Source organism: Puma concolor, chromosome D1, assembly GCF_028749965.1.
Source record: "Puma concolor isolate L17-30 chromosome D1, mPumCon1.1.hap2, whole genome shotgun sequence".
Classification (NCBI taxonomy): Eukaryota; Metazoa; Chordata; class Mammalia; order Carnivora; family Felidae; genus Puma; species Puma concolor.
The window spans coordinates 42277452-42290635 of NC_141676.1; the positions used below are offsets into that span (position 1 = coordinate 42277452).

The window sequence follows — 13184 nt, forward strand, 5'->3', positions numbered from 1 at the left end:
CTCCATCTTGGGTTTGTACAAAAGGAAAAAGTCACCTGTCCCCAGACCCACTGGCCAGAGGAAACTGCAGTCTGGTCCCACACTGCTTTGGACTTACCAGCAGCTGCTGGAAGTTTCTCCAGGAGCCTGTGTGTTTTAAGCCACTGCCACACCACAGTGTTCAGTAACACACACCGCATTCCTGTGGCTTCAGGCCCGCAAGGCTTCTGGGTGATCTATTTCAACATAATCCAGAGAATGTTCCGTGGACACCAGAACTGAGAGAAATCCCTTAAAAAATTTTTTTTAAGGTTCTGAAGTTGAAGATGTATGAGAAACCATGCACAATCTACCCACTTCTTGGAGAGCCACAATACATAGTAGCATGTGCAAGGCTCTGACAAGTCCTGCAGTGAGTAACTCCGCTTAGCTTATAACTCAGCTTTTCCCCAACTTATTAGACCATAGGTCATCTTATCCTGGAACACCTTTAACATCATTCATTTATTCAAGAAATATAGTGAATTCTTATTTGTATGCTAGGTATTATGGTAAGTGCTAGGGGTACTGTAGCCAACGAAAGAGACGGTCCCTGCCCTCATGGAGCAGACAGTCTGGTGGGAGGGACCATCAATCAACAGATAGATATATGATTATAAATTGTAAAAATGCTCTGCAGGAAAAGACTGGGGTGCTATGAGAGAACAATAGGAAAGACCTGCTCGAGATTGTGTGCAGGTCAGAGCAGTCTTCTCTGAGAAGGAGACATTTTATCTCAGCACTAGAAGAGAAGGGAGAGAAGGGGCAAGTGTCCAGGTGGAACAGCATGTGAAGGTTCTGGGGCAGGAAGGAGCTCAGCCCTCTCAGGGGCCCGATGCAGACCGAGAGGGCTGAAGCACAGACAGGGACAGCTCACAGAACTAGTTCATGTTTCAGATGACTTCATGGGTAACACAGGTCTGCCTCCCTCTGCAATAGTAGAGGCCTGGGCAAAGGCTGGGGTGGCAATGGTTCATCACTGGTGTCCTGATTCTACTGAGCTGGGGTGAGGGAGTGGGGACAGGGTGGGTAGGAAGTGCCCTTTGAGTAACCTAGTGGATTGTTCCCCCCATGCCTTCTGAGCCCATCTCAGAATTGAGGGGTGAGGTTCCTTCAGTGAGGGCCCTACAGTGACCCCCTGCCCCTCACCTTTGCCAAGCCCTGGGACAGGTACATGTCATGTACAGTCCAGTTGACCAATAAGCCTCATTTTCCTGCAGGTGGCATTGTGAAAGGGGATGAGGTCATGGCGATCAATGGCAAGATTGTGACGGACTACACCCTGGCTGAGGCAGAGGCCACCCTGCAGAAGGCCTGGAGTCAGGGGGTAAGAGCAAACCCCCTTCATGTCTGCCTCCCCTGCCTGCCTGCCTCAAACCCTGACCTCTGCATCCAGGCCTTATAGTCAGGATGCCCCATCCCAGGGTGGGTATCCAGGGTCCCAGAAATTCTTGGGTGACACCCATATAACACATCCAGCCAACGGTCTCAATATGACAAGATGGGATTCAGGAAAATAAATGTCAGTTCTTGGCCTTGAGTCCAAAAAGCAGGTGGCACAAATACAGACTCCAGAAGACCAGGTGTGGCACGGCCTTCTCTAAGTGCGCACTGATCAGGAATCACAGGTGCTTGGGGCTACTAGAAAGCATTAAAAGAAGTAGAGGGCCCAAAATGGAGGAGGGTCTGGTGGTAGTCTGTTCTGTGCTCGTTAGACAGCCACCTGGGTCAAGGCCACCACATAAGGTTTCCCTGGCTGTGCACTGCACAATCCGAGGGGGTGTCCTCCTACAGACTACAGTGTGGATGGTGCCCTCTCACGTTGTGCAATGCACAACCTGTGCAACTGTATGCAGGCAGCCGAGCCTGAGGTATTAAGTTCAGTGCCGAGGAAGCTGACCAGATGGGCCTGGGACCCACATGAAGGGATATGGAGAAGAGAAGATTCACGGGTAACATGATGACTGTCTTTGATTATCTGAAGGGCTACATTAGGGTAGAGGGAGCAGAAGTGTCCTCTGTGTTTCTTAAGGGCAGAACTGGATTGGATGGGGGGAGGTCCTGGGGAGAACTTTCAGTTCACTGGTAGGAGCTATATTGCATGGTAGAGGGGCCCAGTGATACTTCACTTACTTTTTATTGGATACACCCAAGCCGAGGGTGGACAATGATGGCTAAGCCAAGGATGGCAGTGATGCCATTGAGGGGATTCAAGTGTTAGAGTCAGAAAGCTAGGCCTAAAGTTCCCTGATTGGATGTGCATCAGATTGATCTAGGGAGACTGTTAAAAATACTATTTCTCAGGACCTTCCCCAGATTTCCAGGGGCATGTCTATGAATCTAGAGTTTTAAGAAATCCCCCAGGTAGATTCTCACATTGCTGCCTGGCTCTGGACCACAGATCAGCATTTGGGAACTTAGTGTCATTCAAGGGCTCATAAACCTTGCGCTCTATGATTGTGAAGTCCCAGAGATTGGAAGCTTCCCCATGGGAAGAAGGCCCCATCCAGCTGATCTTGAGCCACCAGGAATGGGAATGGAGTGTCAAGGGAAGACATGCCATCAATCCCTGAGCATGCCCCAGAGTCACAGGTCTTCTCCCCACAGGACTGGATCGACCTTGTTGTTGCCGTCTGTCCCCCCAAGGAATATGATGACGAGCTGTAAGTGTATGTGGCCCCTCGCCCTCTGCTTTCTCTTTCTCCTCCTCCAGAATCTTGGCTATCTTCTCCTAGTCTGCCCCCAGCCTTCCTCTAGCCTGAAGGATTGGTCCAAGCACACAGCTTCTAGGAGTAATTGATCCTAAAAACTCCCAGGTTAGAGAAAGCCTAGAACGAAGTCACTGTCCCCAAGCATTGTCAGTGCTGCCGCCACGACTGTCTTGTCCAAATTCTTCTTGACATATGGAAAACTGAGGCCCAGAGCTGGTCAAGATCTCAGGCCAAGTGAATGATGAAGCTGGGACAGCCTCAGCATTTCTGATTCCCCACTCAGCACTTCATCCCCTGCACCATCATCAGCTAGTTTCCACATTTCTGTGTCTTTTACTATCTGGTAGTTCTTCCTGGATACGTAACTGCATTTCCTCATGCTGAGGACCACAGGACCACAGGCTTTGGCCCCATCCTGCAGGATCTTCAGGGAGCCTTAGGCCAGTCTCCATCTTGCTCTATGATTCTCTGTATGTCTGTCTCTCGATGTATATGTCCCTTCTCTCTTACCCTGTCCTTTTCTTGCTTCCTCTGTTCCTGACCTGAATCTGTGCTCTCCTCTCTTTTACTGTGTATCCATTTCCCCTCGCTGTCTGTCTGTCTCTCTGCCTCTTTGGTGTCTGGCGTCCATCCTCGTCACCTTCCTCCCCCCACCCCTGCACCCCCCCCACACACACACTTATTCCTCACCTCACTGCTTGCCTGTCTTGGTTGTGCCTGCTTGCTTCCTCCGCCCTGCACCGGCTGAGTTCTGGGTACGTCTTGGAGAAATCAAGGTCCTGTAACAATTAATTCTGGACCCAGGGCCTAGGCAGGACCCAAGACGGTTGCTAAGTGAAGAGAGAGGTCTGCTGGAGCTCTGCCTGAAAATAACCAAGCCACGTTTTGTGTTTCCTGCTCTGCTCTGCGTATGTAGCTCTTCTCTTCCCTCCTCTGCAGCCGAAAGCCCCCAGCCGGTCCGAAAGTTCCTTGAAGACCGTGCTCCCGTGCATAGACACAGGTTCCTCCTGCAGCTGGAGCCTGGCAGCCCCCCACGGTGAATAGGCAGGCGGGCTACAGGGCCCTGTCTGTCCATGCTGCATGCAGTGGCCATCTGCTGCCGGTGCTGGCAGGTTCTTTGGACAAGGCTCCATCCCTGAAGTGCCATCCAGGCCTGCTGGGGGCCACCCTGGAATTTTGTCCACCTCAAAGACCCTCCCACTCAGGGGGAGCCAAGCAGAGCCCAGTTTGTAGCACACTCAGGACCTGGGTATCCCACTCACCAGAGCCCTTGAGAACAGCCACGGGTGCTATGCAGCACCCATGCAAGCAGGGTGGGGCAGTGAGCACCATTCTCTACTGGGCACAGACAGTGCCTGACGGGCTGGGTGAGCCCAGAGGAAGTGCAGCCTGGATATCCCCCCAGAGGTGTCCTCAGCGAAATGTGCCTCCCTTCCCTGGGAACACCACCCTCTGGGAGCCCCTGCTCTACCAGGCCCCATGCTTGGGCAGAGCCAGGGCAATTAGGAGGCAATTAAGGCTGGTCCAAAGAACCAGGGTTGGCCTATCTGAGCTGTTCATGTCCTGTTGTGACTTGTCATGGCCTGAGCCCTGCTTGGACCAAACTGTCCCCTGTGCCTTCTCTCTCCCTTGGCTCCAGCTCCCTTGACAGTGTCCTCTGTGGAACACTGTGGAGCCCAGTTTGGGAATGGGCTTCCCACTCTGTGGCAGAGCTGTGCTCATGGACAGAGCTGGCAGGTGGCCATGAAACTGGTGTTTGGGGTGGCCTAAGGCCCGCAGCTGGCAGCATATGGGGCAGACTGAGGCCTGGACTTGTTGACTTTTCTGTTACAAGTTTCTCAAAACATGAGGACCTCACGCTCCCAAGACAGTGGGCCCGCTCTGCCCTGCCTTCTGGGATGGCCTCAGTGGCCCTATGTTTTCTGCCACTTGTCATGTGCTCTTTGTAAGGGACCCCACACTGCCTTCTGGTCCCCTCCTGTCTCATCCCACATATCCCTTCTGACCTCTCCCTGGCCTCGTGTGCTGTGGCTATAGCGTCTGTGGAGCTGTGTGGGGCCTGCCGTGTGCTGCCTGTTGTCAGGCCCTGCCCTGGGCTGCGTGTGCACCCACAAGGCCTGCATCTGCCTGGTCTGCCTCTTCTTCCCCACAGGACCTTCTTCTGAAGTCCAGAAGGAGAAAACCAAATTCACCCCTTGAAGCCAGCGAGCTCTGGACTCACCCTCCTGAACACAAAGCCTGGAACCAGCCTTGAGAGATGCCAGCCTGCAGGCACCCTGGAAACCTGCAGCCAGCACCCAGGGATTTCAGACTCCCACTGGCCCTAAAGTAGGGCTCCGTAAGGAACCCTGCAGGCCACTCTGATGCCCACCATGGAGGGAGGAAGAAGCTGTTCTGAAGAGGGCCCCTGGGATCCAGACTCTCATTTCTTGCTTCCAGCCCTGTGAATTTGGTTTCTCCCAGCCCTGGGAGACTACCCACTTGAATTTGAACAGGCCCTGACTCCTGGGTTTCTTTCCCCTCCCTCTCCTCTTACTTCTGCTAATTGCTGCCACAAATCTTCCTCTGAACTCATTAACAAAATAAACTGTTTTATTTTCCAGCTTCCAGAAGTGAGTGTGGATTGGGGCAGCAGATTCAAAACTCTCAAGTTGAAAAAAAAAAGTACAAAAACAAACAAAACGTAAGGTCTTGGCCCTTATTCAAGAGTAGGACACAGGACCCAGCTCTGGAATCTGGGTCTGACATGAAGGACATGATCAAATGGCCACTAGCTGGCTTTGAGCAAGGGGGGCTGGGGCAGCAGGAGATGGGCTGGGCTGGGCTTTATGTCTCCTCAGAGAAAGATGGCGGGAAATGAAGCCACGAGATAGGGACTTTGCTCAGTTCCAGAAAGCATAGTTGTAAGCAGGAGTCCCAGAGGATTACCTTTAAGTATGGGATGCCCCAGGTTCACTCAGGGACAGCATGACCACAGCTGCTTCTCCTGAAGTCACTAAGACAGGATGCTAGCGGGGGAGGCAGGGGCAGGGGGCCTATTCTGTCCATGAAATTCCATCCAGTGGAAAATCATGGAAGGGGGCAAGAGCTTGAGGCAGGAGGGTATAAGTCCACGGGGTTGGCAGGGGGTAAGTCGAGGCCCCCCTGGTTACAGGGCCCAGGGATGCTCTCAGACTAGCTCCAGGGAAGAGAGGGGTCACCAGGGTACTCCACGACCAGGAGACATGGTGTGCCCAGGTCTCCTGAGAATTGGAAATGGAAGGTGGTTCTGATTCAAGGTGTTTCGGAGCAGCAGCTTTCTCCATTGAGGCCTCCTGTCTCTGCCGCCACTTCCCCTATGTCCTCAGAGCTCAGCTTGAGCTTGGCCATCGTCACCTTCCACCTTTTAGCTGTAGCTCCACCAAGCCACATCGGTCCCCCCTCCCCCACCCTAATCTCCATTTCCCCATTCCAGATTCCCCAGGCAGAATCTTATTGGGCCGACTTACCTGAGTGGGTGACCCTGGGGCCAGGGACCAATCCTAGTTCCAATCAGCTGAGGTTGGGCAGGGAGTGGGTCGTGACCCACCCAACATGACTGCTGAGGCAGCAGGGACTATGTGTAGCGAGTCATGTTCAATGGAAGGGGCAGAGAGAAAAAGAGAGAGAGAGAAACTGCTGGCCTTTTTGATCTTAGTGGAGACAAGGCCACAATGACCTCCTAATAGCTGGTTTCCAGAGACAGCAATCACACTGAGGAATTCTCCGTTTTTTCTTATCTGGCCTCTAACCTGGCTCTGGAGACAATTCCAAGATGAAGGTAAAAGGAGGGAGTTCATCTCTGCTGACATCTGCTGCATGCTGGGCCTGGGCTCGACCCTGGTGTCTGCCATCTCAAACTGCAATGACTGGAACTGATCCACAGCCCCCCCTGAGGAGCCTAGAGATAACAGCCAACACTTAGATGGCATTGACTGTATGTCACGTACTGTTCTAAGCACTAAGTTCATCTGCTCCCCTTAACTCTATGAGGTAGATACCACTGTTGTCACCAACTCCATTTTATTAAGAGAAGACTGAGGGACGAAGAGGTTAAGTGACTTTTGTTACGTCACATGGGAGGAGGTAGTGGAGCTGGCATTCCAAACCCAGGCGCTCTTGCTCAAGGGACCGTACCTTTCTCCACTGTATGTTGTATGGGGCCGGGCAACCCTCACTGGAACATATCAAGTTCTAGATTGTTGTTAGAACAATTCTCCCCACACGTGAAGAACAAATAGCGTTTTGCTGTTCGGTGATGATTACTTCCTCTTGTGACCCGCAAATACTGCTGTAGAAACCTTTAGCTTGTTGATGCCTGGGATCTCAAATTCATCTCCCGCTATTCTTAGTTACTGGCACCTTAGAGTGAATGAGTTTATCAGAGCTTATCAGGACTTGATGAGTGACACAATAAAGAGGGCTTTGAGCCCCTGGTGAGAGGAGCAGGGTAGGAAGGTATGCCACTGCGCAGGGTGGGAAGAGGCAACGAAGGGAGGCCGGGGACTTGGGTGATCCAAGCCCTAAGCCATAGGTTTGTTTAGAGCAGGGAGGGTGTGTGGGCTACAACGAGCTTCAGCTTCCGTTTTTACGAGGCCTGACTCCATCTTCATTATCATCAAGCAAATCAATTCTCATGCATTGGAAAGTGGTTCCATGTTAAACCCAAAGTACTCAGCTCTCCCCAGCAGACAGTGGCATTAACCAGGTAAGAAGTGGGAAGGTCCAGAGGAAGTGTATCGAGGTGGGGCCCTAAAGCAGCTCCCGACCTTCTGTGGGGGCCATGAGGAGCTCCGCTGAAGCTAGAGTCCACCAAGGGGACTGGGCCGGACATGAGATTCCGCGTCAGTGTCCAGACAAACCCATCCAGGCCCAGGACCATGCACGGCCTACATTGCTACTTCTGTCCCGGGGCTCTGGCCAGGCAGCCACTAATCACTGATCAAAGGTGGCCCACAAGGGGAACCCCATTTGCCACCTTTGAATCTAACCTGCATCATTGGGTATTTGGGAAAATTGAGGCCAAGGAGGGGATGACTTATCCAGGGTCCACCCAAGTTGGTGGCACAGCTGCCATTTCTACTACACTGCCCGGTGGGAAAAATAACTAAAAAGGCTGGGAATTCAGGGATGCCTTTTGACTCTGAACTTTTAGCATTTTATCCATCTCATTGAAGTTGCTTCCCACAGCAAGTCCCTGGGGATACTAAGCCGGCTTTGAGCCTCTCACCTCTGCATCTGGAAGTCAGAGTAAAAGGGTCAAGTTTACAGCCTCTATGCTTCCAACACTCCCCTTTAGGGCCTGTGCGGGGCTGGGAAGCTGGTTTTCACCCATTCCAGCCTAATTCCCCAGGCTGAGATGTGGATAAGAATCTGTTTCCAGGGTTGAAAGCCCTTTCCTCCTCCTGTCCCTTCTATGACTCTTCCCAGCTCCCTGGGGCCCGGGCTGGCCATGCCTCTGTGAGAACGGGAGGGAGCAGGAATGACCCCCTGGGAAAGTCAGGTGGGGCTGGCAAAGGGAGAGGGCAGAGGGCCAGAGAGCCTGCCATAACTGTCCTCATGGGACCTAGGATCTGCAGCCTACGGACCTACCCACAGGCCTCGGTAGGAGTAAGATTGCTACTAACTTTTAGGTGTTTACTATGTGTCGAGCACTAAGTGTATAGTGATGTTTAATTATTGTAAGACATTACTAAGAGGTAGACAGACTGTGATGTTCTCTTCACTGAGGATACTGAGGCAGCAATACTTAAGTTCCATGTCTGAGGTTAAACAGACAGTAAGTGGCAGAGCCAGGATGCAGACTAGGCTCCAGAAGTCCGTATCATTAACCATCATGCTATACTACCCGATGAGAAAGAAACGACACACGGAATGTGGTTTGGGGAGGATTAGGGAAAACCCCAGTCAGAAAATAATTCCTCTATGCTTCTAACTTCTCTCTGCTTCGTGGTGTCCTTCACACTGCAGAATGAACCGGCCAAAACCTGACTCTCCTTCAAACTCTCCACGGCTGTCCATGCTGTCCTCAGGACAAGGTCACACCCCTCTGCCTGGCATTCAAAGTCCTACATTACCTGACAACTTTTCCACTCTGGTCTTTTGCTACTTGCTTCTTTCACTCACTCTGGTTTCCAGGGCCGGTCACGTTCTATCACTTCTCTGCGTCTCTGCACATGTTCACTCTACCTTGTCCTCCTCGTGCCCAGGTGAACTTCTATGCATCCTCCAAAGCCCAGGCCAATTGTAAAAGGGGGAACACTGGGCCTGGCATCGAATAAGAGCTCAGTCAGGGTGAGCTCCTGCTTCCTCCTGAGATGGACCCGTTGGGTTGTGACAGAAATCCAATTCAAGATGATCACGTCAGTGAAAAATCTAAGAGTATTTGATGTCATGTCTGGCTGGATCAAGTGTTAAAGCAGTGACGTCAGGAATCTGTTGGGCCATCTGAAATTGTCTGGGATCTTCAGAAAAACACACACACACATGAGACACAGAGAGAGATTTCAAGGAATTGGTGCACACAATTGTGGGGCTTGGCAAGTCCAAAATCTGCAGGGTAGGCCAGTAGGCTGGAGACCCAGGGAGGAGTTGATGGTGCAGCTCAAGTCTCAAGGCAGTCTAAAGGCAGAATTCCCTCTTCCTCAGGGGATATCAGTCTTTTTTCTATTAAGGTTTTCAACTGATTAGATGAGGCCCACCCACATTATGGAGGGTAATCTTCTTTACACAAAATCTACGAATTTAAGTTTACTTATTTATTTTGAGAGGGGGGAGATGCACAGAGAGAGGAAGAAAGAGAATTCCAAGCAGGCTCAGAGCTGTCAGCGCAGAGCCTGACGTGGGGCTCGATCTCACGAATTGTGAGATCATGACCTGAGCAGAAGTCCAGAGTTGGGTGTTTAACTGACTGAACCACCCAAGCACCCCAAAGTCTACTAATTTAAATGTTAATTTCATCTAAAAAATTCCCATACAGCAACATCCAGATATATCTGACCAAATGTCTGGGTGCTGTGACCTAGCCAAGTTGACTCATAAAATTACCCATCATACCATTCCTTGTCTCTACCCTCCTCTGGTTTGCTTCATTCTCAGATGAACCCTTCCCATGTGATGTCAAGATGGCCCCCAGCATTCAAAACATATTCTATAGCTGGTACAACCTCAGTGGAAAAAGCACATTTAGCTAATAGTCTCCACTCAATCCTGAGGTCTCATTCTGGTTAGCTTGACTTGGTGGTAAGGCCTTCTTCCCTAATTGGCCAGGCCTGAGTCACATGTCCACCCATGTAGCCCCACCAGCACCCCAGAGTCTGAGTGAAGGGAAAGAAGGGTTCCAAAAGGAAAATTAGATGGCTGTTCCAGAGGATAGGGAAATAGATCTGGGCAGGCACAAAGCGGAGTCCACTAAGGTCTCCCAAATCTCCCTCTCTCTTGCTCTTTTCCTCCTGTTCTTCCCTTATCTTCTCCCTGTGATCTATTCTAGGAGCATCTGTGGTTCAAGAGGCCAGAACCCTCCCATGGTATGTGGAACCCTCATCAATTCCCAGCTGCCGGGCTGGTTCCTCAACCACCACCTGGGGACAAGAAATGGAGAAATGAAGGGTCTTCTGTGACCACAGAACTCCCAAGGGCTGAAAAACAGGGATTCCAACACTTGCTTCCCAATGTCCGGGAAGTAAGACCTGTGTTATTTTATTTTATTTTTTATGTTTCTTTATTTTGAGAGAGAGAGAGAGAGAGAGAGAGAGAGAGAGAGAGAGAGAGCACACGTATGGGGGAGGAGCAGAGAGAGAAGAGGGAGAATTCCAGGCTGACTCCACACTATCAGCACAGAACCCCTGATGCAGGACACAATATCATGAACTGTAAAGATCATGACCCAAGCCAAACCGTGAGATCATGACCTGAGCCAAAATTAAGAGTCAGATGCTCAACCGACTGAGCCACCTAGGTGCCCTGAGAACTGTGTTATTTTAGCTTTACCTCCCTTTCTTCAATTATAAAAGAGATATAAATACTATCTGCTATGTACAATTAAACGAATCAAAAGAAATATAGATAAGGTGCTTAGAACCAGTTCTTGGATCCCAAATTACATTAATTTTTTAAAAATCTGGCATAGATGCTGTAGAAGAGGAGCTTGGGGCTCATTTTACCCCTCAAGGATGGGGCTTCCCAAAGGTGGGCTCTTTGTTCCTTACTCTGCTTCTGTGCCCCCCCCCCCAACAACTAGAGCAATTGGGAAGAACTATGGCCCCTCTCGAAATGTTAAGTGAAGAAAGCCCTCCATCCACCTTCCCTTTTTAGGTAAGCAGCACTTACTCCCCCAGCAGGCCACCAGCTGAGTGTGTGTGTGTGTGTGTGTGTGTGTGTGTGTGTGTGCAGGTTGGGTTTTTAATATGAATCTTTATTAATTTTATCCTGAGTGTGAACATGAGGTATGCTATAACAGAGACTGATTTCCTATCAATTACTTTATAGTAAATGACAAGTGTGTTGTGCCCCCCTTCCCCTTGGCTCCGGGCCTTACCCCAGGGTGATGTGATGAATATGAGATGCAAAAATCTCTACATGAGTGGTGGGACATTCCATAGGCAAGGGATGGAAAACAAGGGATTTTCCCCACATATAGACAGGAGAGAGGTGGCCATCCCACTGCCCTCCAGAAAAAGGAGGGCAGAAAAACTTCATTTCTTTGAGAAGGGATGGAAAGGATCATGGATTCTCACCCTAGGCTTTTTTTTTTCAATATATGAAATTTATTGTCAAATTGGTTTCCATGCAACACCCAGTGCTCATCCCAAAAGGTGCCCTCCTCAATACCCATCACCCACCCTCCCCCTCCCTCCCACCCCCCATCAACCCTCAGTTTGTTCTCAGTTTTAGGAGTCTCTTATGCTTTGGCTCTCTCCCACTCTAACCTCTTTTTGTTTTTTTTCCTTCCCCTCCCCCATGGGTTTCTGTTAAGTTTCTCAGGATCCACATAAGAGTGAAAACATATGGTATCTGTCTTTCTCTGTATGGCTTATTTCACTTAGCATCACCCTCTCCAGTTCCATCCACGTTGCTACAAAGGGCCATATTTTGTTCTTTCTCATTGCCACGTAGTACTCCATTGTGTATATAAACCACAATTTCTTTATCCATTCATCAGTTGATGGACATTTAGGCTCTTTTCCATAATTTGGCTATTGCTGAGAGTGCTGCTATAAACATTGGGGTACAAGTGCCCTTATGCATCATCTCAACCTAGACTTTTAGAAGGTACACACCTAGGGAGATAAAGCTCTAACCATCCTGGCACCTTAGGGGCTTACCTTAGGGACCTGGTCCCGGCTGTAACACTTTGGCCCTCTTGGGGAGATCAGAGAAGTTTTATTATCTTTTTTTTTTTTTAATGTGGTAAGATACACAGAAGATGAGTTTACCATCTTAGCCATTTTAAGTGCACGGTTGACTTATTCAGCACATTCACATTATTGTGCGGCCATCACCACTACCCACTTCCAGAACTCCTTTTCTCCTGCAGACCCAAATCTCTGTGCCCATTAAACGGTAACTCCCCGTTCTCTCTTCCCCTCAGCCCTTGGCAGCCACAACTCTTTCTGCCTTTGAATTTGACTCTAGGTACTTCACCTAAGTGGAATCATACAGTATTTGTCTTCTCGTGACTGGCTTATTTCACTTAGCATGATTTTCTCAAGGTGTTCCCACGTTGTAGCATGTTTCAGAATGTCCTTCCTTTATTCAGGCTGAATCATGCTCCATTGTGTGGATATACCATATTTTGCTTATCCATTCCTCTGTTGATGGATGCTTGAGTTGCTTCCACATTTGGCTGTTGTGAGTAACGTTGCTCCAAACATGGGTGTGCAAATATCTCTTTGAGACTATGTTTTCAATTACGTTGGACACACACCCACAAGTGGAACTGCTGGGTACATCTGATTATCCTTTTGGATAAGAGCAATTATTTGGACAAATGGCTACAGATCTAATTCTCATGGTACATAAAGAGCAAAATGCTTCCAGGGAAAGTGAGAACAAAAATTCCCTGCCTTTATAACTTATACATTTCCAAGTGTCAGGAGGGTAGGGCATTTTGCAAGAGCACTGAGAAATAAAAGAAATTGTATTTCCCCACAGTCCACATGCTGGTCACAGGTGGGCAGGAAATGGAGGTTCTTGGCAAGCATCACAGGCAAGTGATGTAGGCACTCACCCGAGGAAGTAGAACTTCTCCTCTCTGCCTAGATGCTGCAGAGCTGACCACTCTGGCCACAGACTCTTCATCAGTCAAGAGCAATCCTGAGAACAGCAAGTCAGCTCCGACTCTACTATTAAGGTCCCATCACTTACTTGACAGATATCATGGAGCAAAATTCTAGCTGATGTGGCCCCAAACCCTCAGCATAGTCCAACAGCCACCCC

General features: G+C 49.8%; 1 protein-coding gene across 5 annotated transcripts in view; it reads left to right on the forward strand.

The window, feature by feature from the left end:
* The window catches only part of USH1C (USH1 protein network component harmonin), a 46987-nt gene extending 41656 nt beyond the window's left edge, over positions 1-5331 (forward strand). For all 5 annotated transcript variants that reach the window (XM_086677855.1, XM_086677851.1, XM_086677854.1 and 2 more), the window contains 3 exons: positions 1239-1345; positions 2626-2681; positions 4882-5331. In XM_086677855.1, the coding sequence (XP_086533981.1) occupies positions 1239-1345; positions 2626-2681; positions 4882-4894 (176 nt within the window). In that variant the 3' untranslated portion in view covers positions 4895-5331. The remainder of the gene's footprint in view (positions 1-1238; positions 1346-2625; positions 2682-4881) is intronic.
* The last annotated feature ends 7853 nt before the right edge of the window (positions 5332-13184 follow it).